At 49.5% G+C, this 27,678-nt stretch overlaps 1 protein-coding gene across 3 annotated transcripts in view; it reads right to left on the bottom strand.

Annotated features, from left to right (window-relative positions):
• The window catches only part of HSPA12A (heat shock protein family A (Hsp70) member 12A), a 173,163-nt gene that overhangs the window by 67,493 nt on the left and 77,992 nt on the right, over positions 1–27,678 (bottom strand). Inside the window, exon 1 of one of the 3 annotated variants that reach the window (XM_027528418.1) lies at positions 10,065–10,264. The exons of the other annotated variants lie outside the window; for them this stretch is intronic. Within the exon in view, the coding sequence (XP_027384219.1) occupies positions 10,065–10,107 (43 nt within the window). The 5' untranslated portion in view covers positions 10,108–10,264. Of the gene's footprint in view, positions 1–10,064; positions 10,265–27,678 lie in introns of those variants that run through there. 3 annotated transcript variants of the gene reach the window in all.

The raw sequence follows: 27,678 nt of genomic DNA, 5'->3' as shown, positions 1-27,678 counted from the left end.
TGTTCTCCCCTAGAGCCTCCACAAGAACACAGCTCTGACAACACCCTGATTTTACACCAATGAGACCCACTTTGGAATGACTTCCAACCTCCAGACTATAAGATAATACATTTGTGTTGTTCTATGCCACTGCCTTTGAGATCATTTTTATGATGGCAATAGGAAACGAATACATTGGATAATTCTTCTGGGCTACAGGAATGTAACTTGGAACCATTATTCATAAGAACAATAACAGCTAATAATAATAGCTAATATTAATTTAGTGTCTACTTTGTGGTTAGCTTTAAGTGCTTTTCTTGTGTAAACTCATTTAATCCTTACAAAAACCATATGAAGTTAATCTATATTTCACAGATGAGAAAATTGAGCCTTTAAGAGGTTATGTAACTTGCTGCTTTGTTAGTCCCTTAGTTGTGTCCGACTCTTTGTCACCCCATGGACTGTAACCTGCCAGCCTCCTCTGTGCATGGAATTCGCCAGGCAAGAATACTGGAGTGGGTGTCCATTCCCTTCTACAGGGGATCTTCCTGACCCAGGGATAGAACCCAAGTCTCCTGCGTTGAAGGCAGATTCTTTTCCATCTGAGCCACCAGGGAAACCCCACTTGCTAGGGCCACATGACAGGCAAAGGACAGAGCCCAGAGATGAAACCAGGAGGCCAGGCTCCAGGTCCCATGTCTAGCCATTACATCTCCCCAATCAAACCAACAATAATAATAATCAATTGTAGCCACTTCCTGAGCCCCCACCAGGCTTCTGCCCAGCCCTGGACATATCGTCTCTCATAGCACCCCGATTGTCACAGCATCCCAATGGAGCAGTATTAATCATCCTTGTTTTCAGCAGGAGAAACTGAGGCCCAGCAACATTACACCCAGATGTTAAACACATCTGAAGCCAGAAGTGTTAGAGGCCAAAGCACAGATTTAACTACACACCCTCCTGCCTTCCTCGTCCCACTTGAGGTCCAGGTGGCTGAGAAAAGGACAAGGATAAATGACACAACCACGTAATTCACCTTCCAAACTGAGATACTCAGAAAGTGAACGGAGTCATTATTAATACTGTCACTGACAGGAGGCATAGACAGGAACTGTCCATCTGAGGGCGGAGGCTGGGGAGCCCTGGATAGAGTCCTGGATACAAAGAGTCCTCATTCCTCACTGGTGACCCAGTCAGAAACCCATGTGGAGCTCAGAGCCTTGGTAAAGGACCAAGTGGAAACTAAACGGCCAGCATCCTGAGACACCAAAGTGGTGGTGGAGACACTGAAGTCTCCTCCAAAGCCGGGGGCCTGCTGGACAAGAAGCCACACTGCCTGGGGCTCAGGCTGGGTCTGCTCCTTCCCAGCACTGAGATCTTGGCAGTACCCCTTCTCAGCCATCCTTTTCCTCTGAGCCTCCTGGGTGAAACTCAGCCTCTGATAATTGCTGGAGCTCCATCCACAGGATTCATAATAGTGAACAATAATAGTGGACAACAGCAAACACTCACCGTGAGTCAGGAAGTATACTCAGCACTTAGCAAGGGTTATAGGAGTAAATAAAATCCACTCTGGAGTAGGCACAAAGGTTATTCCCATTTTACAGATGTGGAAACTGAGGTGGGAGAGGGAGTAAGGAACTTGCCCAGCATCCCACTACTGGTACACAGTGAAGCTAGGATTGGAATTCAAGGTGACGTCCCCTGTAAATTCCCACTGGAACATTCTCTCTTTCCCACCTGGCCAACCCAGAGCCATACACTCCAGTGCAGAGACACCCCACCCCCAACCCCAAGGGAGGGCCCCAATTTCCCTGGTGGGCAGGGACCAGGCAGTCACAGTTCATACTAATTCTCACCCAATTATAAGACTCACTGATGGGCTGTTCAAACATATCCCCAGGCCCCATTTCCCTGGTGGGCCTAATTTCAGAAAATCCAAGAATGAGAATTCTAATGACCCCTCCCCAGGTGATTCCTAAAGCTTTTCTCATCCTGTTCAAGTTCCTCGTGAGTCTGATTCTATGAAAGAGTCTAATGATCCCATGTCCTTGACTGCCTGTAAAACTCTCCAGTCTCCATCTGCCCCCAGAGCACAGTCTTAGCACAAAACCTTCTCTGGGCAGCAGCATCTGACTAAAGTTTATTAACTCTGTGTAAGTTCCATAGTCCTAACCATTTGGGCTATGGTTAGGGCTTCCTTGATAGCTCAGTTGGTAAAGAATCCTCCTGCAAGGCAGGGAGACCCCGGTTCGATTTCCTGAGTTGGGAAGATCCTCTGGAGAAGGGATAGGCTACACACTCCAGTATTCTTGGGCTTTCCTGGTGCTCAGCTGGTAAAGAACCCGCCTGCAATGCAGGAGACCTGGGTTCAACCCCTGGGTTGGGAAGACGTCCTGGAGAAGGGAACAGCTACCCACTCCAGTATTCTGGCCTGGAGAATTCCATGGACTGTATAGGCCATGGGGTCACAAAGAGTCAGACACGACTGAGCCACTTTCACTTTCCCTTTACCTTCTGTTTATGGCAAGTGATACAAGTTTTCTATTGTGGAAGTGATATAAATAAGACTCTTATAATAAGTGCATTACAAAAACAGTAGGTCAATTTTTTAAATAATCATACAGTACATTACAGTTTGGGCAGTCAGTACACATGGTGGAATCAAAAACGGGGAACCTCAAGTGGCCGACAGAGAAGAAAATGGCAACCCACTGCTGTATTCTTGCCTGGGAAATCCCATGGACAGAGGAGCCTGGAGGGCTACAGTCCATGGGGTTGCAAAGAGCTGGGCACCAATGAGCCCACACTCACAACACACACAAGTGACTGAAGACTGAGAAACAGTTCCCTGAAGATAGGAGGTGTCTGAGGAGGCTTTTCGGAGAGGCTGAGTTCTCTTCTAGCAAGAGCCCACAAGAGCAAGGTCACAGAGAGGGCGACGCACTTAATTCGATTCAGCCTCAGTTTCCCCTTGTGTAAAACCACGCACTTAATGGAGAATTTATGAGAATTAAATGAGATGATAAAAGTGAAGGATTTAACACAGTGCTGGTGCTGAAAACTCCCTGCTGACTCAGACAGTCCAGCACTGGGGAGTGGACCGTGGCAGCTGCTCCCGGCTTTCCTCCCACCACGTGCTGAAGTCCCAAGTCTGAAATGCACACATGTGAAAACTCACTGATTCTCAAACTTGTCTGCTCCCCCAAAGAGGTCCAGATAGAATAGTTTCTGGGATGGGCATCAGGACCAGGGCACCAGGAATTTTAAAACATTCTCCAAGTACTTCTAATAGGAAGCCTGGATAGAGAACCACCCATGGTAACTAACACCAGGGAGTGTCCAGTGGCCGAAAAGTGTGGCTCCTGACACCACCTGTTCCAGACCAACCCTGGATGACAGCTGCACTCATTCTTGCTCCCCAGCAATGGAATCTGCAGAGTTGAGAAAGTATTGAAAGGCATTCAAAAGAGCTTTCTGCCCACCCATGATCTTCACTATTTCCACAACAGAGCCAGCAGGCATCACGCGCCCCTTTCACTGACCAGGCAAGGAATGCTGAGGTGGAACCAACCAGGAGTCTTAGGGCTCCAAAGCCACTTTGCTCCTCCAGCCCTCTGCACCTCTAGGGTACATCTGACCAAGAGCGGGGACTGGGATTTTTTTTGCAATAAAAGGAATGCAGAGGATTTGCAGAGTCCAGTCCATTGCGGTGGGGTCAGCGTCGTTTCTGAGCAGGACTTGCTCTTCCAGGTCATCTCGTTGGCCCACCCTGCTCTCCTGGCGAGGCCCAGACCCGGGTGGGAGGCGAGGGCTCCCAGCCACATGCTGCTCATTCATTAAAGCTCTGGTTCCTCCCTGCCATTCTAATTATGCGCCGCGATAAGAAAGACGCTTTCTCCCTCACCAAAGAGGCCTATTTGTGTGAGAAGAGCATTTCGCCCCCACAAGATTGAGTCGTCACTCACAGCCTTGTTGGAATCAAAGTCGCATCTTTTCAAGGGTTGACGGAGCCCCACCCACCTCCCTCTCCAGCTTCCACCCACTGCTGAGCATCTGAGTTTCTAGAAGCGCCCACTCCCCTGTGGAGTGGGCAGGACTGTAGATGCCATTCCCTACTGCAGTGCTCCCTCACAGCTTGCTGACTGAGATGCACTTGACACACAGTAGGACATTTGTTGAATGCCTTCTGTTACTGTATGCCCTTCCTCAGTTCAGTTCAGTTCAGTCTCTCAGTCGTCTCCGACTCTTTGCAACCCCATGGACTGCAGCACGCCAGGTCTCCCTGTCCATCACCAACTCCCAGAGTTTACTCAAACTCATGTCCATTGAGTCGGTGATGCCATCCAACCATCTCATCCTCTGGCGTCTCCTTCTCCTCCTGCCTTCAATCTTTCTCAGCATCAGGGTCTTTTCAAATGAGTCAGTTCTTCGCATCAGCTGGCCAAAGTATTGGAGTTTCAGCTTCAACATCAGTCCTTCCAATGAACACTCAGGACTGATCTCCTTTAGGATGGGTGGTTGGATCTCCTTGCAGTCCAAGGGATTCTCAAGAGTCTTCTCCAACACCACAGTTCAAAAGCATCAATTCTTCAGGGCTCAGCTTTCTTTATAGTCCAACTCTCACATCCATACATGACCACTGGAAAAATCATAGCCTTGACTAGAGGGACCTTTGTTGGCAAAGTAATGTCTCTGCTTTTGAATATGCTGTCTAGGTTGGTCATAACTTTCCTTCCAAGGAGTAAGTGTCTTTTAATTTCATGGCTGCAGTCACCATCTGCAGTGATTTTGGAGCCCCCCAAAATAAAGTCAGCCACCGTTTCCCCATCTATTTGCCATGAAGTGATGGTCAGAGAAGGCAATGGCACCCCACTCCAGTACTCTTGCCTGGAAAATCCCATGGACGGAGGAGCCTGGTAGTCCATGAGGTCACTAAGAGTCACATACAACTGAGAGACTTCACTTTCACTTTTCACTTTCATGCATTGGAGAAGGAAATGGCAACCCGCTCCAGTGTTCTTGCCTGGAGAATCCCAGGGACGGGGGAGCCTGGTGGGCTGCCATCTATGGGGTCGCACAGAGTCAGACACGACTGAAGTGACTTAGCACTAGCAGCAGATGGGACCGGAACCCTTCCTAAGAGTACGGAAATGAAAGGCATAGTCCCTGCTCACATTGAGAGAAAAGGGACTGAGAGAAAGAGCACAAGCTTTTAGGCTCCAATTCTAGCATTCAAGATACCAAGTTCCTCAAAGGCCTCAACTGCCTCATCAACAAAATGGGTTAATAATAACACTCTCCAACCTCATAAGGTTATTGGGCTTCCCTGGGTCGGGAAGATCCCTTGGAGGAGGGCATGTCAACCCACTCCAGTATTCTTGCCTGGAGAATTCCATGGACAGAGGAGTCTGGCAGGACACAGTCCATAGTGTCGCAAAGAGTCGGACACAACTGAAGTGACTCAGCACGCACACGTAGGGCTGTTGGGGAAATCAGTGGAATATTCACAGGTAAAACTGAACATGAGTTGGGGTCACGGAGGGTTAGTACCAAAGGTTCTGGACCACACAGAAGAAGGAGTCTAGGAAGTGCTACCTGAAGTGAGTTTTGAAGGATGAGCGGGAGTCTGCTAGAGAAAAGTGAGGATGTTCCAGACAGGGGGATCTGCATGAGGGCCAAAGGAGAGGACAGGGCTCTGGGAAATGCAGGAGACGGTTTGGCAATCATGCACAAGGGGTACATCACAGTGACAGGGGACACAGCTTCCAGGCAGGTATGGACAGGGATGTGAATCCCATGACTACAGCCCTACCTAATGATACCCAGAGCATCACTTCAACCTTTTCTCGGCTCCTCTGGGAGCCACAACCAGCAGCTTCCACGTCCACCTGTAGTTTAGTGGCCAAGGAAAGTGGAGCGACTAGTCACGCTCTATTAGTCACATACTCACTCACCCAGACACTCAGCACAATTCCCTGGGGGCCCCGCATGTGCTGGGATACCACCTCCTGACCCTCCCTCAGCCCGTTTCCAGCTGTGCCACGCCAACCTGGCAGCTTTTTCCTCAGCAAATTGGGGGTAAAAGAGCCCCCTAGTAGAGTCATTCTTCCAGTAACAAATGTGTGTGCGTCCTCAATTGCTCAGTTGTGTTGGGACTCTTTTTTTTTAAGTTTATTTTTTAATTGAAGGATAATTGCTTTACAGAATTTTGTTGTTTTCTGTCAAACCTCAACATGAATCAGATAGGTATGCATATATCCCCTCCCTTTTGAAACTCCCTCCCATCTCCCTCCCCATCCTACCCCTCTAAGTTGATACAGAGCCCCTGTTTGAGTTTCCTGAGACATACAGCAAATTCCCATTGGCTATTTTACATATGGTAATGTAAGTTTCCATGTTGCTGTCTCCATACAGTGCCCGACTCTTTACGACCCCATGGACTATAACCCACCAGGCTCCTCTGTCCATGGAATTTCCCAGGCAAGAATACTGGAGTGGATAGTCATTTCCTTCTCCAGAGGATCTTCCCAACCCAGGGATCCAACCTGAGTCTCCTGCATCTCCTACACTGGCAGGCGGATTCTTTACCACTGCGCCACCAGGGAAGCAATAACAAATGTGATCAGGGCTAAATAAGATAATTCAATACTCTCAGATTTTAGAATAAACTAAGTCCTCAGTAAACGTCATTATTTTAAATGGTTACTTTTATTATGATTATCAGGATGGTGGGATTCCCTGGTGGCTCAGACAGTAAAGAATCTGCCTGCAATACAGGAGATCAGGATTCCATCCCTGGCTCAGGAAGATACCCTGGAGAAGGGAATGGTAACCACTCCAGTGTTCTTGCCTGGGAACTCCCATGGACAGAGGAGTCTGGTGGGCTATAGTCCATGGGGTTGCAAAGAGTCAGAATCCCATCTCCGGAAGTCCAAAGCACCACCTTCAGAGTTACCCTCAACCCTGGCAAAACCCCTGCTGACTGTGCATTTTCTTACCCTCCCCCAAGCCTGGAGCCAACTACCTGGCTTCCACTGATCACATCTAGGCCTGACTCGGTCACCACAGGAGCTAGTCCAGCCTCAGTCACCCCCACCCTGCTGCATCTCATCTCATCCTTCTAGGACTCCAAGTGTCAACCAGCTCAGCTCTTGGCTGGGGCAAGACTGAAGGTCATCTCAGCCTTTTTGGTCCAAAGCTCCAGGGGTTAAAGGGTGGCCCTTCTGATTTTATAAATTAACTAGTTTAAATGTTCTATTAAAGAAATTTGCAAGCACATACAAAGCAATCAGAATAGTAATGAATGGTCATGTACCCACCACCCAGCTTCAATTACTACCAACCTGATATACTTGTTTCATAGGCACCTCCCCACCACCATTCCCACTTGATTTATTGGTAAAAGCTTTATGGCCAGCCCTTCTAGCATGCCCCAGCACCCAGGGCTCCCACTGCTCACAGGTCCCAACCACTTTGATGTCTCTGGCACCAAAAGAAACCTTGAAATAATCCCCTGAAGAACAATCATCTTTATGTCCCTAACAGAATGGTAATCACTGGCCCACAGGGGCTATACAGGATGGTGGTGAAGGGCTGGAGCCCTGGAATCAGACAACCTGGGTCCAAATCAATACTTATTAGATGTGTGACCTTGGATAAGTCATTCTACCTAGGCTTAGATTTCCTACCCAGTAAAAGGGCAATGCTGGTCACAGGTTTCTGGTGCAGCTTCAAAAAATAAAATAACACATGTTCATTGCCCAGCACAGAATATGCAGTGAGGAAGCCTTAGGAATAGATGTGTCAGGTGGTGGCTAAGCAGGCTTTGCTCTTATGAGATACTATTAATATCTCTCATTTTATAGATGAAGGGGTGGAGGCCAGAGAGAAGCAAGGAGCTACCAGGGACACTCTTTCTGTATCCCAAGTCCATGTGCCTGAAATTGTCACTGTGCACTTTGAACCGTAGAGCCCTGAAAGTGAAAAGACACTCTAGAAAGGACAGGCAACAGTGGCAGGTGGCCCAGCACATCCAGCATGTATCCACATCCTGGATGGGGAGGAGAGACAACTACACAGTGCCTGTGTGTGTGTATGTGTGTGTGTGTACGTTTGCAAGGTGTGTGCTAAGTCGCTTCAATTGTGTCCCTACTCTCTGTGACCCCATGCACTGTAGCCCACCAGGCTCCTCTGTCCATAGAATTCTCCAGCCAAGAATACTGGAGTGGGTTGCCATGCCCTCCTCCAGATCTTCCCGATGCGGGGATTGAACCCTGAGTCTCTTACTTCTTCTGCATTGGCAAGTGGGTTCTTTACTTCTACCACCACTTGGGAAGCCCATGTGCAGGGTAAAGGTGCTAAATTCCATTTTTACCAGATAGAGTGGGGGTGGGGGAGGTTAGTGCACATTTCTGCTCACTCTGTGATTGACAAGCCCTATGGCCCACCTTGCACTGGGTACAGCCATTCACTCTTCTAACAGGAAAAGCAAGAAGCTGGTTCCCTAACTTAAGCTTTAGCAATCCTTAGCCTTTCTGATGTCCCTCCCTTTCATCCTTTTTTTTTTTTTTTTTTTTCCAATTTAAAGGGAACGGGTGGGGAAAAGATAAATCAATCCAGTTGCTGAGTGATGTTCAGACAAAAGACATCCTCCAGCCCACTGCGGGCGTTTGTCACCTCCTCCCCAGGAAGAGGAGGGGAGGGGGGCAGATTCGGGATGTTGCGTTTGGGCCCCGCCTGGACTCTCCACGTCCCTCCCGGGAGTGAGCGGTGTCAGGATCTCCCTCCCCCCAGCGCTCCCCCACCACTGCAGTGCCGAGTTGGGAGGCACCTCCCAGATCCGCAGGAACAATGGGCTGGGGAGGGGGCAGGTGCGGCTCCAAGCGCAGCAGAGGGCGGGGGACACCTCCACAGACCCCAGGACCGGGAGGACACTTCTCGGGGCGGTTGTGCTGACCCTTGACTCAGTTTCCCCAGCTCTAGTCGGGTCCCCGCAGAGCCGGGCGCTCCTCCGCTGGATGCATTTTCTCTTATGCCTCGGGCATTTCGATTTCATCCGCGCTAAGAGGCTTGCCTAGTAGCTCCGGAAACAGCCGCCGGGCTTCGCTCCTCATCCCGCAGCTGCTCCTGCTGAGGCTTTGCAGGTCAGGGACGCGCGGCAGCCTCCTTGCGCCCAACTTTCCCCACTTGCGACCCGCAATCCTGGCCAGCCCGTCTCCTCTACTGGCGAAGCCCTTATTTATAGCTCTGGGCTCCAAGAGCTGCCCTTTTGCTTTCCCCTGCTTCCAGGTCCCGTCTCTCTCCTTACCCGCCCTCCCTCCCCTCACTTTCTGAGCCCGAGCCACGCTTCCCCCAAGAAAGCAGCCCTGGCACATTTGCGAAATGCGAGAGTCTGTCCTCTGCACCGGGCGCAGTCTCCTTTCCGCAATCCCGGGCGAGAGGTGGCCGCTTCTCTCCTCCTCGGCCCTGAGAATCCCCGGGGGATGGGCGGCGATTGAGAATGGGCTGCAGTAGGGCCCGGAACTACAGCCCGCACTCAGGGCGCGCCGCTCCCGGCCTCGGCGGGGTGAGAGAACAGGTCCAAATCTCTGACTCCCTCTGGTTCCCACCCCCGCCTCGCTGAATCACGAAAATGAGCGGTCGGGGACGCCGTATCACCCGAGGCAGGCCGTTTAAATGGCTAGCGCGGGCGTCCCCCGCAGAGCACTCAGGGGATGCACAGGGGAGACGATGCTCTTCCAGACTCGCACTGGGCCCCGCAGGAGGCGACATCCCGCGGCGGGGGCAGCGAGGTGTCCGGGACGGAGCTGAGGTCCTCGCCGCAGTGTCCGCACCCCAGCGGGGAGCGGAGCACGTGACCGGCGGGCCACCTTCTCGTCCCCCCCGCCCCCGCCGGACTCCCGGCCCCGCCGCGGTGCTGCCCCTGACCCTAAGAGGGAAGGGGGCTGGGGAAGGCGGGGACGGGGCCGCCTACTTTCCCGGGACCCGCGATGGGGCTGCGGGGCGCCGGGCCGATCGCGCCCCCTCCCTCCCCGGCCCGCCCCGCCGCACCCCAGGACCCCGCACCGCGCGCTCACCTCGGGACCCCGGGTCGCCGCCGCCGGCCTCCTTGTCCGCCATGGTCGCGCAGCCCCAGCCCGCGAGAGGAGCCCCCGGCGCGGCGTCCGAGCCCGTGCAGGTCCCCGTGCGTGTTCTCGGCGGCGCTCGGGCCGGGACTGAGCAGCCGGGCAGCGGGAGCACTGGTCTGACGAGGCCGCCGCCGCAGCTCGAGCTCCTCCCCGCGCTCCTCCCGGGCCCGCCCCGCGCCCCGCCCCGCCCCGCCGGCCCGTTGGGGAAAGAAGGCGCGGCGTCCGGCCCAGCCAGAGAGCCCGGGGTCCTCCCACCCGGACCCGCCGCGCCTAGCCGGGCCCCTCCTTTCCGGGGCTCGCCCCTGAGGCGCCCGCGCCCGGAGTGATGGGCGCGCCCCGGGCCTGGTGTCTTGCCAGCTGGCCGGATGCAGGCGCGCTCTGGGCGCTCTGATGGGCGCGCGGCAGAGACTGGATGTCAGGTCCCTTTGGCCCCGCGGCGCGTTCGGCCTTTGGAGCCGAAGGGTGCGAAGTCCTGCACCAAGCACCGCACAGGCACCCCACTCTCCAGAGGACGCCCGCTCCCCCAGGGTCCCAGAGAAACCGTCAAGGATCCGCGTGAAGGAGGAACCCGGCGCCGCCAGCGCTCAGGCCGCAGGCAGAGGATAGGCGCGAGGGCCGTGCTCTGGGCATCGCCGCGGGCATCAGTCTCCAGGCCACCTGCCTGACTCCATGGCAACTCGGAACCGGGAGGCGCCTGCTGCAGAGGCTGAACCGAATCTTCCATATATGGGCTCCGCCCGGGCCCTCCTTACAATCTGAGAATAACGACATTAACAATTAAGGGACTGGGAGTCAGTGATTCATTCTCCCTGTCCTCTGGCTCCACACACGCGCCACCCGCACCTGTTTGATCCTGGCCAGGTGGCTTTTGAGTCCGCTATGCAAAGAGGCAACGAGGCTAGGATAAGATTCTAATGATCACAGTTACTGGATCCTTCCCCTAGTGCCTGACACTATGCTAAACCCTTAAGAGCCTTATCTCATTTTCTCTGGAAAACTGAGAGGTCGGGACTAGAGATCCCCATTTTGCAGATAAGGAAACAGATTTGAAGGTGTTAAATGATGATTCCAAGAACACACATAGCAAGTAACTGCCCAGGCTGGAATCCCACCCAGGTCAAAACCACCAGCTTCTCTGCTCTGAGATGGGCCACAGCTCCCAAAGGGCACTTAGCCTTTAGTCACATGCATTCGACTGAGGGAGGATGGGGTAGGCAGAGGTCTACAGGGAGAGCCTGGAGACCAGGGTCTGCTTAGAAAGTAATGGTAGCGTGATGAGTTAAAAGGATGAACTTATTATCTATCTGTGTACATTAAAAATCTCAGGCTTCCTTAGTGGTCCAGTGGTTGGGAATCCACCTGCCAATGCAAGAGATACAGATTCAACCCCTGGTCCAGGAAGATCCCCCACGTCAGGAGGCAACTTAGCCTGTGTGCCACAACTATTGAACCCGCAAACCCTAGAACCTGTGCTCTGCAACGAGACAAGCCACAGCAATGAGAAGCTAGAGCCTGTGCAACAATGAAGACCCAGTGCAGCCAATAAATTTTAAAAAATCCCAAATGTATAGTCTCTGGCTGTGTATGAAACCACAGGAAAGTTAGTTAACCTCTCAGAGCCTCAGTATTTTTATCTGTGAAATGGGTACAACCAGAGAAGCCAATTCCTTAAGACTGAAGAGGACTAGATGAGATGATGCATTTAATATGTTTCACTTGGAGTCTGGCGCATGATAAGCAGTCCAATAAGTATTAGATATTATTAAGTCAGAGGCTTTTTAAAAAGTGGACAAAGGCCAGTTGGGCAGGGCAGTGGGCAGTAGAAGCATATGGAAGGGGGCTCCCAGAGTAGAGAACAGTGTCTTCCCCTAGAGAATCCTCTCCCTACCAAGGCTGCTTGCTTGTTAAGACAATGTCCCACCAGCTCAGAGGCAGACCCAAGAGATGATCTGGAGGCCAGAAGTATGTAGCACTCAAACGTGGGTGAGAGGAAGGGTTGAAGCAGCTTTTAGGGTGATAACCTGGACAACCAGGCTTAGGACGAAGAGCAGAAGGGCTGCCACTGGCCCTGCATCAACCCTACAGCTGCCTTCCTGATCTGCTCATATGTCCCCATTTCGCAAAGATGGCCAGGCTGAGGCTCCTTAAGTTAGAACATGAGAGGGCAAGGGCAGCCCCCAGCCCTCTGTCCACTGAGCATCAGTGTCACATGGACACATGCCTGGGCAGTGATGCCAGAAAGAGCTATTAAACACGGTTCTGACTGAGTTTCTCTTGTGCTCAAACCATGCTGGGCTCCCCTCTTCTATAGGAAAAAAAACCCTAACTCTTGAGAAAGACATTCAACACCTTTCACCATAGGGAGCCCAAACTTCCTCTTCAGTAGTCTCTTTCCCAAAAGACTTTCCTCCACCAGTCTTCCTCAGCCATGGCCACAAGCTGCCTCTATCTCCACGTTTGGCACCCCGCTCACTTTCCTCCTCCACCTGCACATATCCACACATCCTTCAAGGTCCCAGTCCAAAGCCATCAGTCCAAGGAAAGCTAGGACATTGCCCCCATCCCCAGGCTCCCATGGTATTCTACATACACACACCTCTCTTTTTTCTCCTCCCTCTACACTGTCTGCTTGGCTTCCTCAGTTGCTCAGTGGTAAAGAATCTGCCTGCAATGCAGGAGACTCAGATTTGATCTCTCAGTCAGGAAGGTCCCCTGGAGAAGGAAATGGCAACCCACTCCAGTATTCTTGTCTGGGAAATCCCATGGACAGAGGAGCCTGGTGGGCTACAGTCCATGGGGTTGCAGAGAGTCTGACACTGTCTGCTGCCCATGCGGTTCAGCACTCAGGATGCGCCTCCATTTATCTCCAGACTCTCACCTTCATACCCAGGGCTGTACCTTCCTCCAGGGTTCCAGATCTCCTGAGAGTCTCCCCAGGGTGCCTCCAGGCCCTTCCCACTCAACCAAAGCCCAACTCATCCTCTGCTGCCCTCCCTCCTGGGTGCTGGGGCTCAGTAAAGGCAGCACCACCCACCAGTTGCCAAGCCACACACCTGGGCATCAGTTTTCACGGCTCCCTCTGTGTCCATCCAAGTTTGTTCAGTCTCCAAGTCAAGTGTTGCCTGGTTGACCTTGGAAATCTCCTTTTTGTCCTCACAGCCAACTCCTAGTCCAGGACCCATCATTTCTCACTGTCTATGGGCCTGCAGGGCCCCCTCACTGGTCGGACCCCTAGGTCCTGTTCTGCCTCCTCAGTCCATTCTTTAGGAATCCAGTTTGCCCTGCTCACCTCTCCAGGTCCATTTTTCTCCTGTGACTTCTTTCAATCTCTCCCATTCACCCCTGCCTCTCTTATGCTGGGATTTTGTTGTTGTTCAGTCACTAAGTTGTGTCTGACTCTTTGTGACCCCAGGACCTGCAGCACACCAGGCTTCCCTGTCCTTCACTATCTCCTAGAGTTTGCTCAAACCCATGCCCTTTAAGTCAGTGATGCCATCCAACCATCTCATCCTCTATCACCTCCTTCTCCTCCTGCCTTTAATCTTTCCCAGCATCAGGGTCTTTTCCAATGAGCAGCCTGTCTGAATCCAGAGAGAACCCTCTCCTTATCAAAGCAGCTTGCTCGCTGAGACAATGAGCTGTCAGAAGCAGTGGGCAGCCCCCAGCCCCCAGCCTCCTGCCACCTGCTGTGGAAAGACCTTGGGCATCATCTGCCCTCTCTGCTGACCCCCAGCTGCAGTGACAGCAAAGCAAGTGAGGAAGATGGCCGATGACACGCAGGCCCGCGCTGTGGGCACAGAGCAGACTGTTTGATTTTCAGGGAGCGTGAAAGGCAAGGCACACGCTGCCTTGGGCTTGCCCTCTCGTGGCTTTAATAATCATCAAGGTAATTAGGAATCGCCCTGGTGAGCACACTCACACAAGACCAAGCTGGGCTTGGTCTCACCTAATCGTGGAGGTGGCCCTCGCCATTTTCCAGGATATGGAAGCATACAAAGGCTGAGGCATCTGCTCGGCTTCCTCCGGCCATGAGCAGAAGAGCTGGATTCAAGACCAAGTCTGGCTTTTTTTTTTTTTATGTGAACCATTTTAAGTCTTTATTGAACTTGTTATAACACTGCTTCTGCCATATGTTTTGGTTGCTTTGGCCATGAGGCATGTGGGCTCTTCTCTCCCCAGCCAGGGATGGAACACACACCCCCTGCATTGGAAGGTGAAGTCTTAACCACTGGACCACCAGGTCCATCTCTTGCCACTGGACATCAGGAAGGTCCCCCTCTGCTCTCCCTTGATGCCCATGGTCTCTTCCCCAACAGCTGCCAGAAAGAGAGCCATTACCCTTCTGTTGCCACTAGAGCCGACAGGAACTGACCTTCCAACACCTCTTGACTCTCACTCCTTCAGCTCTCCCCTCCTTCAAACCAAAACACACACCCCACCCATCTGAACACCCCAAATCTGGCCCCCTCTCGGGGCCTCTGCTCTCCTTGGTCACATTCCCCAAGAGAGTCATGGGCCCTGCTCCCTCACTGACTTTGGGAACTGCCACCTTCCCAGGCCATTCCGTGTAAGCAGCTGCCTCCTCCCAATGAGGAGGGAAGGAAGCTCCATGAAGACAGGATGTTGGACCGAGGTGCTCACCTCTGTATTCTAGTGCCCAGAGCAGTGCCTGGCATGGCGAGCACTCAATAAATGCTCAACGGTGGATGGACTGACTCAGTTAGTGAAATCAGAATACACCAGGCCTTCGCCTGGCTGGAAGGACCAAGCCCTCCTTTGGGATGTTACACTGACTCCTGGGGGCTTTCCCAGACATTTCAGAGAATGTCCAGATCTATGAGAGGTTACTTGGCTGCATGGAGTCCCTTGGACTGCAAGGAGGTCAAACCAGTCCATCCTAAAGGAAATCAACCCTGAATATTCACTGGAAGAACTGATGCTGAAGCTGATGCTCCAATACTCTGGTCACCTGATGCAAAGAGCTGACTCATTGGAAAAGACCCTGATGCTGGGAAAGACTGAGGGCAGGAGGATAAGGAGGGACAGAGGATGATGATGGGATGGCATCAGTGACTCAATGAACATGAGTTTGAGCAAATTCTGGGAGATAGTGAAGGGCAGGGAAGCCTGGTGTGCTGCAGTTCATGGGGTTGCAACGAGTCAGACACAACTTAGTGACTAAACAATAACAACCTGGCAGCAAGTCCCATCCAGCTCCCCTCCCACAGCAGCCTCCATATGATTAATTCTATGCCCTCTGGGCCACTGGGGCAGTGACGATGCCCCCATTCTACCAATATCAATTTCAGGTCTCAGTTGGACCCTTGAGTCCAAAAAGAGACCCTGGCCAGTGCCAAGTCACCGCCTTCCAGCGCCCTCATGCCAGTCACTCCTGCCACACGGATCTGTCCTCAGGTTTCCAAAAAGCCAGTGTCTCCACTAGGAGCCCATTCTCCACTCATTTTGCTAGGTAAACCCCTCTTCTCCTCCAGGTCTCAGCTTAGATATCACTTCTTCCAGAAAGCCCTCCAAGACAGCATAAGGCCCTCCCCTGTACTCTGCACCTGAATCCCCAAGACTTCCTATCCTAGCACTTACCACAACTCAGGGTTCAGTATTATTAAGACATTATATAGATGACAAAACTGAGGCCCAGAAAGCCCACCTTGTTAAGAAGCTCCTGAGCTGAGACTATAACTCTGAGAGGAGAATTCAGGTTTTTCCAACTTCAGGCTGCCCATTTCCACCTCCAGCTGCAGCAACCCAAGGGTAGGTGGGTCATGCCTACCACTGGGGATAGGCCTTGTATCCCCCAGACTCTGGCATAGTGCCTGGAACAGACACTTCAAGACAGTTGAATCTGGAAGAAAAACAGCCTCCTTAACATCAGGCCCTCACCTTTCTCATCCTTTCCAAGATCCTTTTCACTCAACAACCCACAGACATCTCCCACCCATAGCCTCCTTCTTTGTTCTTTGACCCAAACAAAGACATACCCTCCCTCCTTTAATATTAATTCATGCAAGTAGGAGCTGGAGCCCAGTGGCCCACCTAGCTAACCACTCCACCGAGCAGTCAGGATACACTGTCTGTCAACTGCACCCACTGCCCACTGTGAAAAGGGGTTGACACATGACAGGTGTGTGTGGTACCACCACTGTTGGGTGGTGGACGGTGGTGGCTGAGTCCTCCAGGCCCCCCCAGCTGAGACAAGACTGCAAAACATTTGCTGATGGACCCCACCACGGAGGGTGCTGGTCCTGTGGGCTCATGGGGACCCAGGACAGAGGATGTACAACTGGAGGAAGCAGAGTGGAGAAGAGCATGGTTCATGGGCATCAGCCAGACCAGGGTCCAAATCTGGGCTGAGCCTCTCCCTGCCCACTTCAGGTGACCTGGGGACACACCTCCCTAAGTCTGTTTCTTCATCTGTAAAAATGCTGATAATCATCAGTAGGATAATTATGGGAGATAATGTATGTAAAACTCTCAGCATAGGGCTGGGCTACATCTGTTGCAGTAAATAGGAATTCTTATTATTTAATCTGCAAATCTGAACCACAAAAATGCCTCTTCTTTGTGTATCATAAATTATAGAATGGATCTAAGCAAAATTTTCTTGGCTGGCAAAGACACACAGAAGATTCGAGGGTGAGTGGCTTTTTTTTGTTTTTTTTTTTAATGTTTATCTGAAAAAAATTTTTTTTAAATTTGAGAAACACTGACACTCATCCAAATCTGAGCTTTTATGTGGGAAGTTTCCAGTAAAAGGCTGCTCTGGATTTTATGATATGCCACCAGAATTTTGTCTATAAGCTAAATATCCTAAAAGTGACTCCTTTATAACAAGAGCAAGAGTCAGATGAGCTAAGGCAACATAGAAACCCACGGGGAAAGCCTGGACATGTGTCAGGTTCTTGACCTCTGACCTTTAGTACATTTTAAAAATCCAGCCTCATAGCCGAATCACCATGTACCGTTTATACATCCTTTTCCCTTGGATTTCCATCCCATCTGGTGTGAATCAGTACCTCCATTAACATTCCAAAACACACTTCACGTATACAGCGTGGGCTGCTGCATGACTCTTGCAGGAGAGAAATTCAAGGGCCAGAGGAAATGATCTCTCAAGATATTACAGTCACTCAAACCTGCAATGTAAACTTTAGAAATGCCAGCTCAGGTAATGAAGGGTTATCCAAATATTTTGGGTAAGTATTTTAAACAGGAGAACGAATGTCTGTGGTTACTCTCTCAGCAACATTCTCAGAACCGTCGCTCAAATCCTGGTTCTGCAAGCTCCTGGTTCATAATGAAATGGAACATTTGGGAAGACACATCCCAAGGGGGACATTGCACAGTGAAACACGGCTCAGGGAAGGGAAACTGAAATGATGGCATGGCCAGGAGAGCTTTCACAAGAGTTGCAAGGAAATATAGACTATTAGGGCCAGAAGGTTTCCTGTTACAGAGAAAAACTACTTCTTTTATCTTCTCTGGCTCACAGTCTAGTGCCTGTCTCACAGTAGGTGTACAATAAATAGTTGTTGGAGAAATAAATAAATGGTCAAATAAATCAACAATGGAATGGAAACTGGGGCTCTGAGACACTAAATCTCTGGTTCAAAGTCACATAATTAGAGACAGAGTTGGGGCCAGACTCCAGCCCCCTGCCTCCAAGCTCAGCTCAATTGCCACCCCAACCCCACCACCCCACCCCAGTTTCCCCTCTACAAGGGCCCAGGGACTTCCCTGTTAGTCCAGTGGCTAATCACTGCACTTCCAATGCAGGGGCCCTGGGTTCAATCCCTGGTAAGGGAACTAGATCCCACATGCCACAAATAAGAGTTTACATGCTGCAAATAAAAGATCCTGCATGCCCCAACTGAGACTCGGTGCATCCAAATAAATAAATAAATTTTTAAAAGGCCCAGCAGGAGACAGCTCACTCTGTGATTGATTGGTCATGACTGACTGGAACTGTGGTAGAGGAACCGAGGCCCTTTCTAGCTCTGTGCAAAGGAGTTCAGTAATGATTAACAGTGTCTGTCAGTGTAGACAATGATATCCATGCTTCGGTATCTTGACCCCAAGGATCCTGCCTCTCTAACTTTCTAGAATCCTGTAACGGGCAGAGAGCATTCCACACAGTGCAAAGATAAATCTGAGCGGATCCAGCCACCTACAGCCTCAAAGGCCAGGAAGAGCCCTTGAATAACCAAGTCTCCCCTAATCATGGTGCTGCCTGGTCACCCACGATTCAGCAGCAGTCTATCCAGATGGTTCAAGTCCATCCCAGGAGCATTTGCACTGGATAGAGACAGGCTGATGTGCCCTCTGGGTCTGTGCAATCATGCATTTTCTTCCTGGTGGCAGACTTGTCATCACAGTATTTGCCTGGAAAAGAGATGTAAGAAGCACTGGGCTGAGAAGAAAAGAGATTCATCTTTGGGTCCCCAAGTCCCTGAGCTCAGCCTGGTGGGATCTTATTTCTGAGCCTTGATTTTCTCACTAGTAAAGCAGGGAGGTTACATTAGGGGGCTTTTAAGTCTTTCCCAATAACCCATGAGAAGATATCCTTCATTTCTCAAAGCTGTGAAAGTGTTAAGTCACTCAATCGTGTCCAACTCTTTGAGACCCCATGGACTGAGGCCCACCAGCCTTCTCTCTCCATGGAATTCTCCAAATAAGAATACTGGAGTGGGTAGCCATCCCCTTCTCCAGGGGATCTTCCCAACCCAAGGATTGAACTGGGGTCTCCTGCATTGCAGGTGGATTCTTTACCTTTTAAGCCACCAGGGAGGCCCTCTGAAAGCCATAGGCCTTCAGTTTCTCATTTCATAGATATTGACTGAGGTTTTACTATGTACCAGGCACTGTTCTAAGCCTGGAGGAAACACAACAGCCAAAATGTATACTCTAGGCCAGTGAGTCTCTTATCTTTATTTGGGTGAAAGGGTTCCACAAAACCCTTTCAGGAAACTGAGAGTTGTAGCTCTTCTCCCCAGAACCATGCCCAAATATTCACCCACACCCCTACCCTCATGCAGCTTCAGGGTCTCAGCACCTTGAAGCTCAGCCAAGGTCCCCTAGATGTCAGGTTGACAGCCAAACTCCAAAGCCTCTGCTGCTTAGCAACGAAACAAAACGGCAGCTCTTCTACAAGTGGGCCGTGCGGAGGAGGCTGCCTTGTCCGGGAAGCAGCTTGTGACATCACTGGCTGGTGAGGGCTCTGGCATCAGACAAGCGTGGGTGACCCTGGGAAAGTTTCAGACCTTCTCAGAGCCCCTACCTCTCCCTGTAAAATGTAGACAGTGATGGCACCTCACATGGCAGGAAGATTGTTGGAGACAGTGCAGTTGGGGACTCAAACAGTGCCTGGCTCAGAGCCAACATGCCACCCCCAACCACCACCATCTCCTGGCAGCAGCTGGGGCTAACACAAGTGAAGCCATTGCTCCAATGCTGGCCCTTCCACCTGCACCTCCCTCTAGTCCCAGCCTCTGAGATTTGTTCATCCCCACTCCTTTCATTGGAGAATTCCAGATCCATATGCTTGAGATGGAATTTCAATCTGGACAAAGCTCCAGGCCAAGTGGGAACTGAGCACAGGCACCTTGAGTGAGGAGATGGAGAAGTGGGGGGTGCTTGAGGACTTTGGGGGCTCACAAAGAAATAGCCTGTGGCTATCAACTGTCCTAAGCCCCGCCTTCTTCTCCACATCTCCCTTTGGTTTTTACTTTCCCTTGGCCATTTTCCTGGTTAACAAGTGAGCGATGAGCGTCACTTCTCTGCACGGCCAGCATCCGCACACTGGCACAGACCACCCCTCTCTTCTCTCATCAGCTTGGTCCCCCAGCCATCCAGCGCTACTCCTGTGCTCCCTTCAGTTCACCTTCCTGAAGCCGTCTGACAGATGGCTGGGAAGTTTGTAGAGATCCACTTCTCGTCTGGCCATATCCCCCCGCCAAAGGACTTCCCATTGGAATTAGGGTCAAACCCAAACCTGTTTCCCAGGTCTATGAGGCCCTGCAGATATGGCCTCACTTACCCTGCCAGCCTCATCCTGGTCACAGCCCTGTCCCATTCTCCCTTTCCTGGGCCTCTAAGCCCAGAGGACACATGTGTGACAATTAGAACAAGAAGCCTCTTTCTCAAGACGCTTGACTTCCAAGTGCTGGAAAACTGGCATAATATCCTGATTTAGTCAAAATAACACACTCGTTTCAGGTGCTGAAAAATGGAGGGAAAAAAACATGCAGACCCACAACGTCTAGGATGTCCCTGGGATTTCTGATCAGGTCACAACCTGCCCAGCTTTCTGTGACCCTACAGCAAATCCATCTTCCTGCTTCACCTTCTGCTTACCTCTGTCCCCCTCTCTGCCCTGTTTTACATCCGACTGACTCGCTTTAAAGGTCAGCTCCTTGGAGCGGCCCTCCTTGGCCTCACCTGTTGCTCCATGTCTTATCACTCCAGACCATTTCTCCCCAGCACACGTATACTTTAAAGCCATTTATATTTGTTTATTATGAGCCTGCTCCACTAGGCTATAATCTCACTGTGGGCTGTAGTAATAATAAATTTTTATTAAGCACTTGCTCTGTGCTAGACCCGGCTAGGCATTTTACTTCTACAGCCCCATTCAAACTTCATCGTAATACAGAAGAAGGAACTACACTATGATTGTCCCCATTTTACAGACAAGGAAACTGAAGCCCACCCTGTTACCCAGGGGTAAGCAGCAGAGTCAGAATTTGTACCTGAACAGGCTGAGCTCAGTAGAATGCCAGGGTCTATCCTGAATCCCATGGAAAGTTGAGCAGGGCTGTGTCCCCACACCTTGTCTGGCACCTGGCACCTAGCAGAGCCTCAAGAAACATGCTGAATGAATGAACAAATCGTCGAATGTGGAAGGCAGAATTATAGTTTACAAAGCACCCTCACATCTTGCTTGAATCATAAAGCACTCGGAAGGAGGCATCACTATTCTCAACATTTTTAACATGAAGAAACTGATGGCCTGGTGAGATCAGGAGTATCCTTCACTGAGATCATAATTCTAAGGAGCTGCTTTAAGCCGTTCCTTTATTTTTGTGTTTTATTTTAAAACTGCCTGTATACTTTGCATTCTATTCAACAATACATCTGCATTTGTTTTCTAAACAAAACTAAAATCTCAAATTTCTATTACTTGTTTTTAAAATGTCTTATTTCAAGCATCAACACAAGTAGAGAGACTGTTATAATGAACCCCCAAGTACCTTTCACCTGAATTACTTAATTTCTAAAATTGAGCTCTTTGAATGAAATTGACTCTCCCAGGAAGAAATCACAGTAGCTGTCATTTACAGTTTTATATAAACATGTTCATTTAATGTTCTCAGCCCTCTCGCTAAGAAGTATAAATTAATATCAGCCTCTATTTACAGATGGGGACATTAAGGAAAGTCAAGTCACGTGCCAAAAGTCTCGGAGCTAGAAGGGACAGAGCCAGGAGTCACCCAGAACTGACTAGCAGTGCTTGGCAGTAAAGTATATGCTCTAAAACAAGTCAAGGAAATGGGTCCATCCCCTCTTTCTTTTAAAGTTTGCATTAAAATCTCACCATTTCCAAAAACATCCCACTGCCAATCAGCAAAGACACCTGGCTATCCATTTATCTTTTCCTGCCTTCTTTCCCATCCATTCTCTAGTTCCATCAGACACATGCAGACCCCTCATGTGCTAGGACACAAAGTCCAGCCAGACATGGACCCAGCCCTCTAAGAGCTCCTAGTATCAGTGGGCAGGACAGAAACAGAAACATAACCAAAATTCAAGCAGAGCTTGACTGGTACGCAGGCATGCAAAATTTATCAGGAATATGCTCTGGGCCTCACCTACCCTCTGTCTCCCTCATCAGGGAGTAAGGCTCTGGAAGGCAGTGGGCAGAGAGCAGAGTGGTTAAGGGGTGTGGATTTGGGAGCTGGATTAATTCCTTGGACAGAGGAGTCTGGCAGGCTACAGTCCAAAGGGTCGCAAAGAGTCAGACATGACTGAGCACGCCCACATGCACTGGTTTGAATTCCAGCTCCATCCTTTCCTAGCCGCGTGGCCTTGGGTAAGTCACCTATCCTCTCTAAGCAACTTGTAAAGGAGGGTTGACAAAACCACATACTCTGGAGCCACTGGAGCATACATTACATCATACTGAATCCAGTTTCTTCAGCAAAGGAAGCTTTCCATCAATGTTGGCCATTACAATTGGCTTTTACTTGCAACCAGTTCCCGGTCATGAGTCCCACCTTGCCTGAATGAGGCATCTTTCTAAAATAGTATACACAGTTCCCAGTAGGATTTTTTTAAAATCAGCCTCTCCTCAGAAAGTCTGCAGATTTGGAAAATTAAAAAAAAAAAGTTCTCAGCCTTCCCTACTCAGCTGGCCAAGGATGTCAACCACTTGTGAGAAGAACAATCTGGTGGTCAGTGGAGCAAGGACAAGGACGCCGTGATGTTTCCCAGCCCAGCGCTGGCCCACATCCGCGAATCCACAAGCAAACCTATGACCAGCAGGCCTGAGTGTCCAGAGCCAAAACCTCAGACTCAGGCCATCCTGGGTCCCATCCAGCCCCTCTCCAGGATCTCCTCCTAGGTTGATAAGGACCAAGAAGACTCCAGAACACCAGACACACGGTATGCACTTTGCCAGCAGAGGTCATCACTATGTTAGCAGTGAGACAGCACCAGACATGGTCTCCAGAGCCCCAGCTCCAAGAACCAGGGGCTGCACATATTTCCCATGTGGCTTTGGGCAGGTCACCAAGCTCTCTGGTATCCAGTCTCCCCATTTGTACAGCACATAAAAATCATCACTTCTATCTCATCCTGCCTGCCACAGACCTGGAGTGGAATCCCAGTTTTGCCACTTTTGTGACCTTAGTTGCTCGAAGCCTTACTTTCATCATCTGTGAAATGGGAATAATGACTGCATCCACTGTCTCATGCTTCTGAGAAGATTAAACGAGGCAATGTGTGTAGAGTGCTTGGCCCAGGGTCTGTGTGTGTGTGTGTGTGTGTGTGTGTGTGTGCGTGTGTTTGCTCGGTTGTGTCTGACTCTTTGCAACCCCATGGACTGTAGCCCGCCTACCATGGCAGAATGTATGTCCATGTCCATGGAATTTTCCAGGCAGGAATACTGCAGTGGATTGCCATTTCCCCCTCCAGGGGATCTTCCCGACCCGGGGATGGAACCTGGGACTCCTGCACCTCCTGCATCGGCAGGCGAATTCTTTAGCACTGTGTCACCTGCAGAGGCTGCCACATACTAAGTGTTCAGTGATAGAGAATGGATGTTCCATGGTAAAGAATGACTATAACACAGTTTCATCATCAGTTCCTTTTTGTGTTTGCTTATTTTATGCTGGGCACCAAGCCAACCATTTGACTTGTGACATTTCATTTCACCTTCACAAGACAGCTGGCCTCATGCACAGGACTGGAACAGCCTTCCTGGGCAACGTGGCGAGTCCACAGGTGAGCCTCTTCCTGCCACACCCCTACACGGGTCAGCTACATGCCATTCAGTCCCCACTGGCTACAGAGCCAGGGCTTAAAACCGTCCCACCGAAGGCCCTCCCAAGCTGGCAGGAGACAGAAGGCAGAGAAGGAAGTTGGCTCCTCCCGTAACAAGTCTGCCCCTGGGCAGTCTTCACCCACAAAGTGAGGAGGAAACCTACTGTCCTGAATCCCTGACTCTCCCTGAGGATGGAAAGTGCTAAGGTCTGAGGAAAAGTAAGAAGGTATTGTCTACTTTACCTTCTAAAAAGTCTGTCATTTTCTTCATTTTCCACTTTGTCTTGTGTCCTGATAAGCTTCTATGTTCAGAGCAAGAGAAGAAGTTAAAGAAAAAGGAAAAAACCAAAACATTGAACCTAAAAAATTGTTTCTGTTTTTCAGAAACAAAACAAAGTGAGGTTAGAAGGAAGAAAGATGAGGAAATAGTTGGCACTACATGTGATCTAATAGGAGAGTCAGTGTGTATGATTATTAAAGTCCGAGAACTAAATATGCAAAGATCACCAAGAAATATCCCCAAGGAGAAAGCAAACAGCTAAACACATGAAAAGTTATCAATCTCATCAGTAATTTATACATGTATGTATATGGTTAAGGGCTTCCCAGGTGGTGCTAATGGTAAAGAACGCTACTGCCAGTGTAGGAGACATAAGAGACGCCAGTTCAATCCCTGGGTAGGGAAGATCCCCTGGAGGAGGGCACAGCAACCCACTCTAGTGTTCTTGCCTGGAGAATCCCATGGACAGAGAGCCTGGCAGGCTGCAGTCCAAGGGGTCACGAAGAATCAGACACAACTGAACGACTTAGCATGCATGCATGAATTTGGTTAAACACTTAATAAACATGGTGTAAATTATAAAACTATGAATCAATAATATATATATATATCTGATAATGATGAGATTATGTTAAAATCTATACTTTCATACAAACATACATACCTAGTACCATCGTACACCTAGTAGGTTCACAATTTAGAAAATTATTATGGTAACATTAAAAACACTTCAGTCAATTAAAATTCATAGAAATGTATTCTACATCAAAAGAAAATAACTACATTTATCCATGCTCAGTCGCTCAGTCGTGTCCGACTCTTTGGAACCCTTTGGACTGTAGCCCGCCAGTCTCCTCTGTTTTGTAGGATTTTCCAGACAAGAGTACTTGAGCAGGTTGCCATTTCCTCCTCTGTGGGATCTTCCCAACCTAGGGATCCAATATGCATCTCCTGAGGCTCCTGCATTGGCAGGTGGATTCTTAATCACTGAACCACCTGGAAAACCCATATTTATCTGTGTATTTTTAAATTAAAGGAGTACAATTGAATAAGATTACAAATATAAATATTAAGGTGTAGCAACGTGGGATAATGTCACAATATAATATGAAATGAAAAAGAGCAGAAGCATGATCATAACCACTACAATCACGCGTGAAAACAGATCCTGGCATGCAGAAAAATCAAACACTTGTATTAAGTGAATGCGTAGTGAGGGAGGCGTTGGTCCTTTTCAGATTTCCTTTTTGGCTTTATCCTTCTTTTCTATCTCCCTCTTTCTCTAAATTCTGCCCTGAGACAGCCCTCCCTTCCTGGGCGGGGCGAGGAACCACACCCTGGCTCCATCACTGCTCCAACCCTCCGCATTTGATTTGGTTCCTAAATAGCGTTGCTGTTTCTTGAAACTGCAGTTCTCAAAACAAGCTGATCGGAGGGTGTGTAAGTTCAGACAGCAAAAGAGCTCCAGCAAATACTTCATTAGAGCCAACACATTCAACCTTGTGCTGGGGCCAAGGAATTCCACATTTGGACACGAAATGTCAGTCTGCACAAAAGGCCCTCTGAGGCCCCAGGAGTGAGCTCAGAACGCTGCCCTTCCCCGAGCTCGCTGGCCTTGGTACTGGAGGCCCCAAGCAAGGGCCATGCAGGGTGGGGGTTACTCTCCCCTGGCCCAAGCTTGTGGCCACCTCTCAGCCCGTTCTGAGTCGCATGCCCCATCGACAATCTGCTAAATGCTCAGACTTTGCTAATCATTTTCAAGTGTTCATAGATTTATATGTTGGGAGTTCATTCACTCATTCATTCACCCATTTGTGCAATGAAACAAGCATATGTTGAAGGCCTAGTATGTACCAGGCCTTGAAGATCCACACAGCAGTGGGAAAATCTGGTCCCTGCCCTGGAGGAATCACAGTGTCTACAAGTAGACAGACAAGAAAATGCAATTTCCGATGAATATAGGCTGGGATATTCTGCATATAAAGTTATGCTAATATCAAGCTAAGTGAACTCCGGGAGTTGGTGATGGACAGGGAGGCCTGGCGTGCTACGATTCATGCGGTTGCAAAGAATTGGACATGACTGAGAGACTGAACTGAACTGAACTGAATATTTACTGAGTGCTTATGAATGAGCTTCCAGGCTTGGTTCTAGACTCTCGATATTATTATTATTATTGGGGGTTATGTGGATTATTGTGGGCTATATGGACTATGAGGGCTATTGTGAGTTATGTTTAATTCACTTACTCTCCCAGCAACCCCAGAGGAAGATACCCATATTATCTTATTACAAATGAGTACACTGAGACACAAGAAAAATGCAATAACTTGTTCTAGGCTAAGTTTAAGACCTGGGACCCCGACAGTGCTCAGGCTGATAACCAAGCAGTCCTTGTCACTCTCTGATTCACTCAGGCACAGAGGGGGCTGATCAGCCAATGGAAGGAGGTCCGCAGGACTCCTTGGGCTCCCCTTGTGAACAGATGCCTTGGTGTCCTGGATTACGCCTTGTTCCTGAGCTGGATTAGTAGCTGGAACCTCCCTGGGAGGAGAAGTCCCCCGGGAGAAGGGCTGACCCTTCCGGGTTCTGAGTGATGGGGAGAGAATCAGGCCCCAGACAGGAAACTGCTCACTTAGGTCCATGCTGAGCGCACGTGTGTGGACAGCCAGGCTCCTCTCCCTGGGGTCACCTGACTTCCCTCCAAACACCCCATCTCTTCAATAGCACAGGGTGACTCCAGAATGAGACTCAGCAAGTCCACACATGCTGGATGAAGCTGTACAAATACAGTCATGTTAAGAGACAGAATGTTTTTTAGGCTGAAACTAGGAAGAAAGAATAGCAGCTAATGGAGGTCACAGGTTAAAGCAGACGCTTGGGGCCCTCCCTAGTGATCCAATGATTAAGACTTTGCCTTCTAGTGCAGGGCATGCAGGGTCAATCCCTGGTCAGGGAGCTAAATTCCCACATACCTCTTGGCCAAAAAAATAAAACATAAAATGAAAACAATATTGTAACAAATTCAACAGAGACTTTACAAATGTTCCACATCAAAGAAAAACCTTAGAAGAAACAGAAATTTTTTAAAAAAAGGCCTGGGTTGGATATCTTACAATGTGATTTTAGCATTTCTTGACATTTCAGATTCCACATCTCTAAAACAGGGATAATAATCTGCTTTATAGGAATGGTATGAAGATTGAATGAGTTAATATACGTGCATAGAACAGGTGACTGGCACGCAGTAAGTACCAACAAATGTCAGATGCCATTGATTACAGATTGAATGATCATGCTAGCAGATCCACATATCCAGATAAATACAAATAATATAAGTCTACTTCTCTCTCTATAATAACTACATGTGCATTGAAATCACTGGAAGAAAAGACACATTACTACTGGTGATCTCTACATGCTAAGATTGTGAGTGATTTTTTTTTCATATACATCTCCCACATTTTCAGCAGATAATATCTTTTTCTTTTAGAGTCAGAATTAAATCAATAGATGACTCTTTAAAACTGAATCAGTAGAACTGGGATAGGTGGCTTAGAGACAGGATGGGTGGAAAAGCAAGTCTCAACGCTGGGCGCCTAACGGGGCTCAACATGGCTCAAAATGACTAGATAAATGATATTACATTGTAATTATGTATAGCCTTCCCCTCTCCCTGCTTCTAAAAGGATGCTTCTGTGTATGTACTTGGTGTTGATTTTCTATGGT

This window comes from Bos indicus x Bos taurus, chromosome 26, assembly GCF_003369695.1.
Source record: "Bos indicus x Bos taurus breed Angus x Brahman F1 hybrid chromosome 26, Bos_hybrid_MaternalHap_v2.0, whole genome shotgun sequence".
Classification (NCBI taxonomy): Eukaryota; Metazoa; Chordata; class Mammalia; order Artiodactyla; family Bovidae; genus Bos; species Bos indicus x Bos taurus.
The sequence above is the reverse complement of the archived record's forward strand: the minus strand, read 5'-3'. Positions and strand labels throughout refer to the sequence as shown.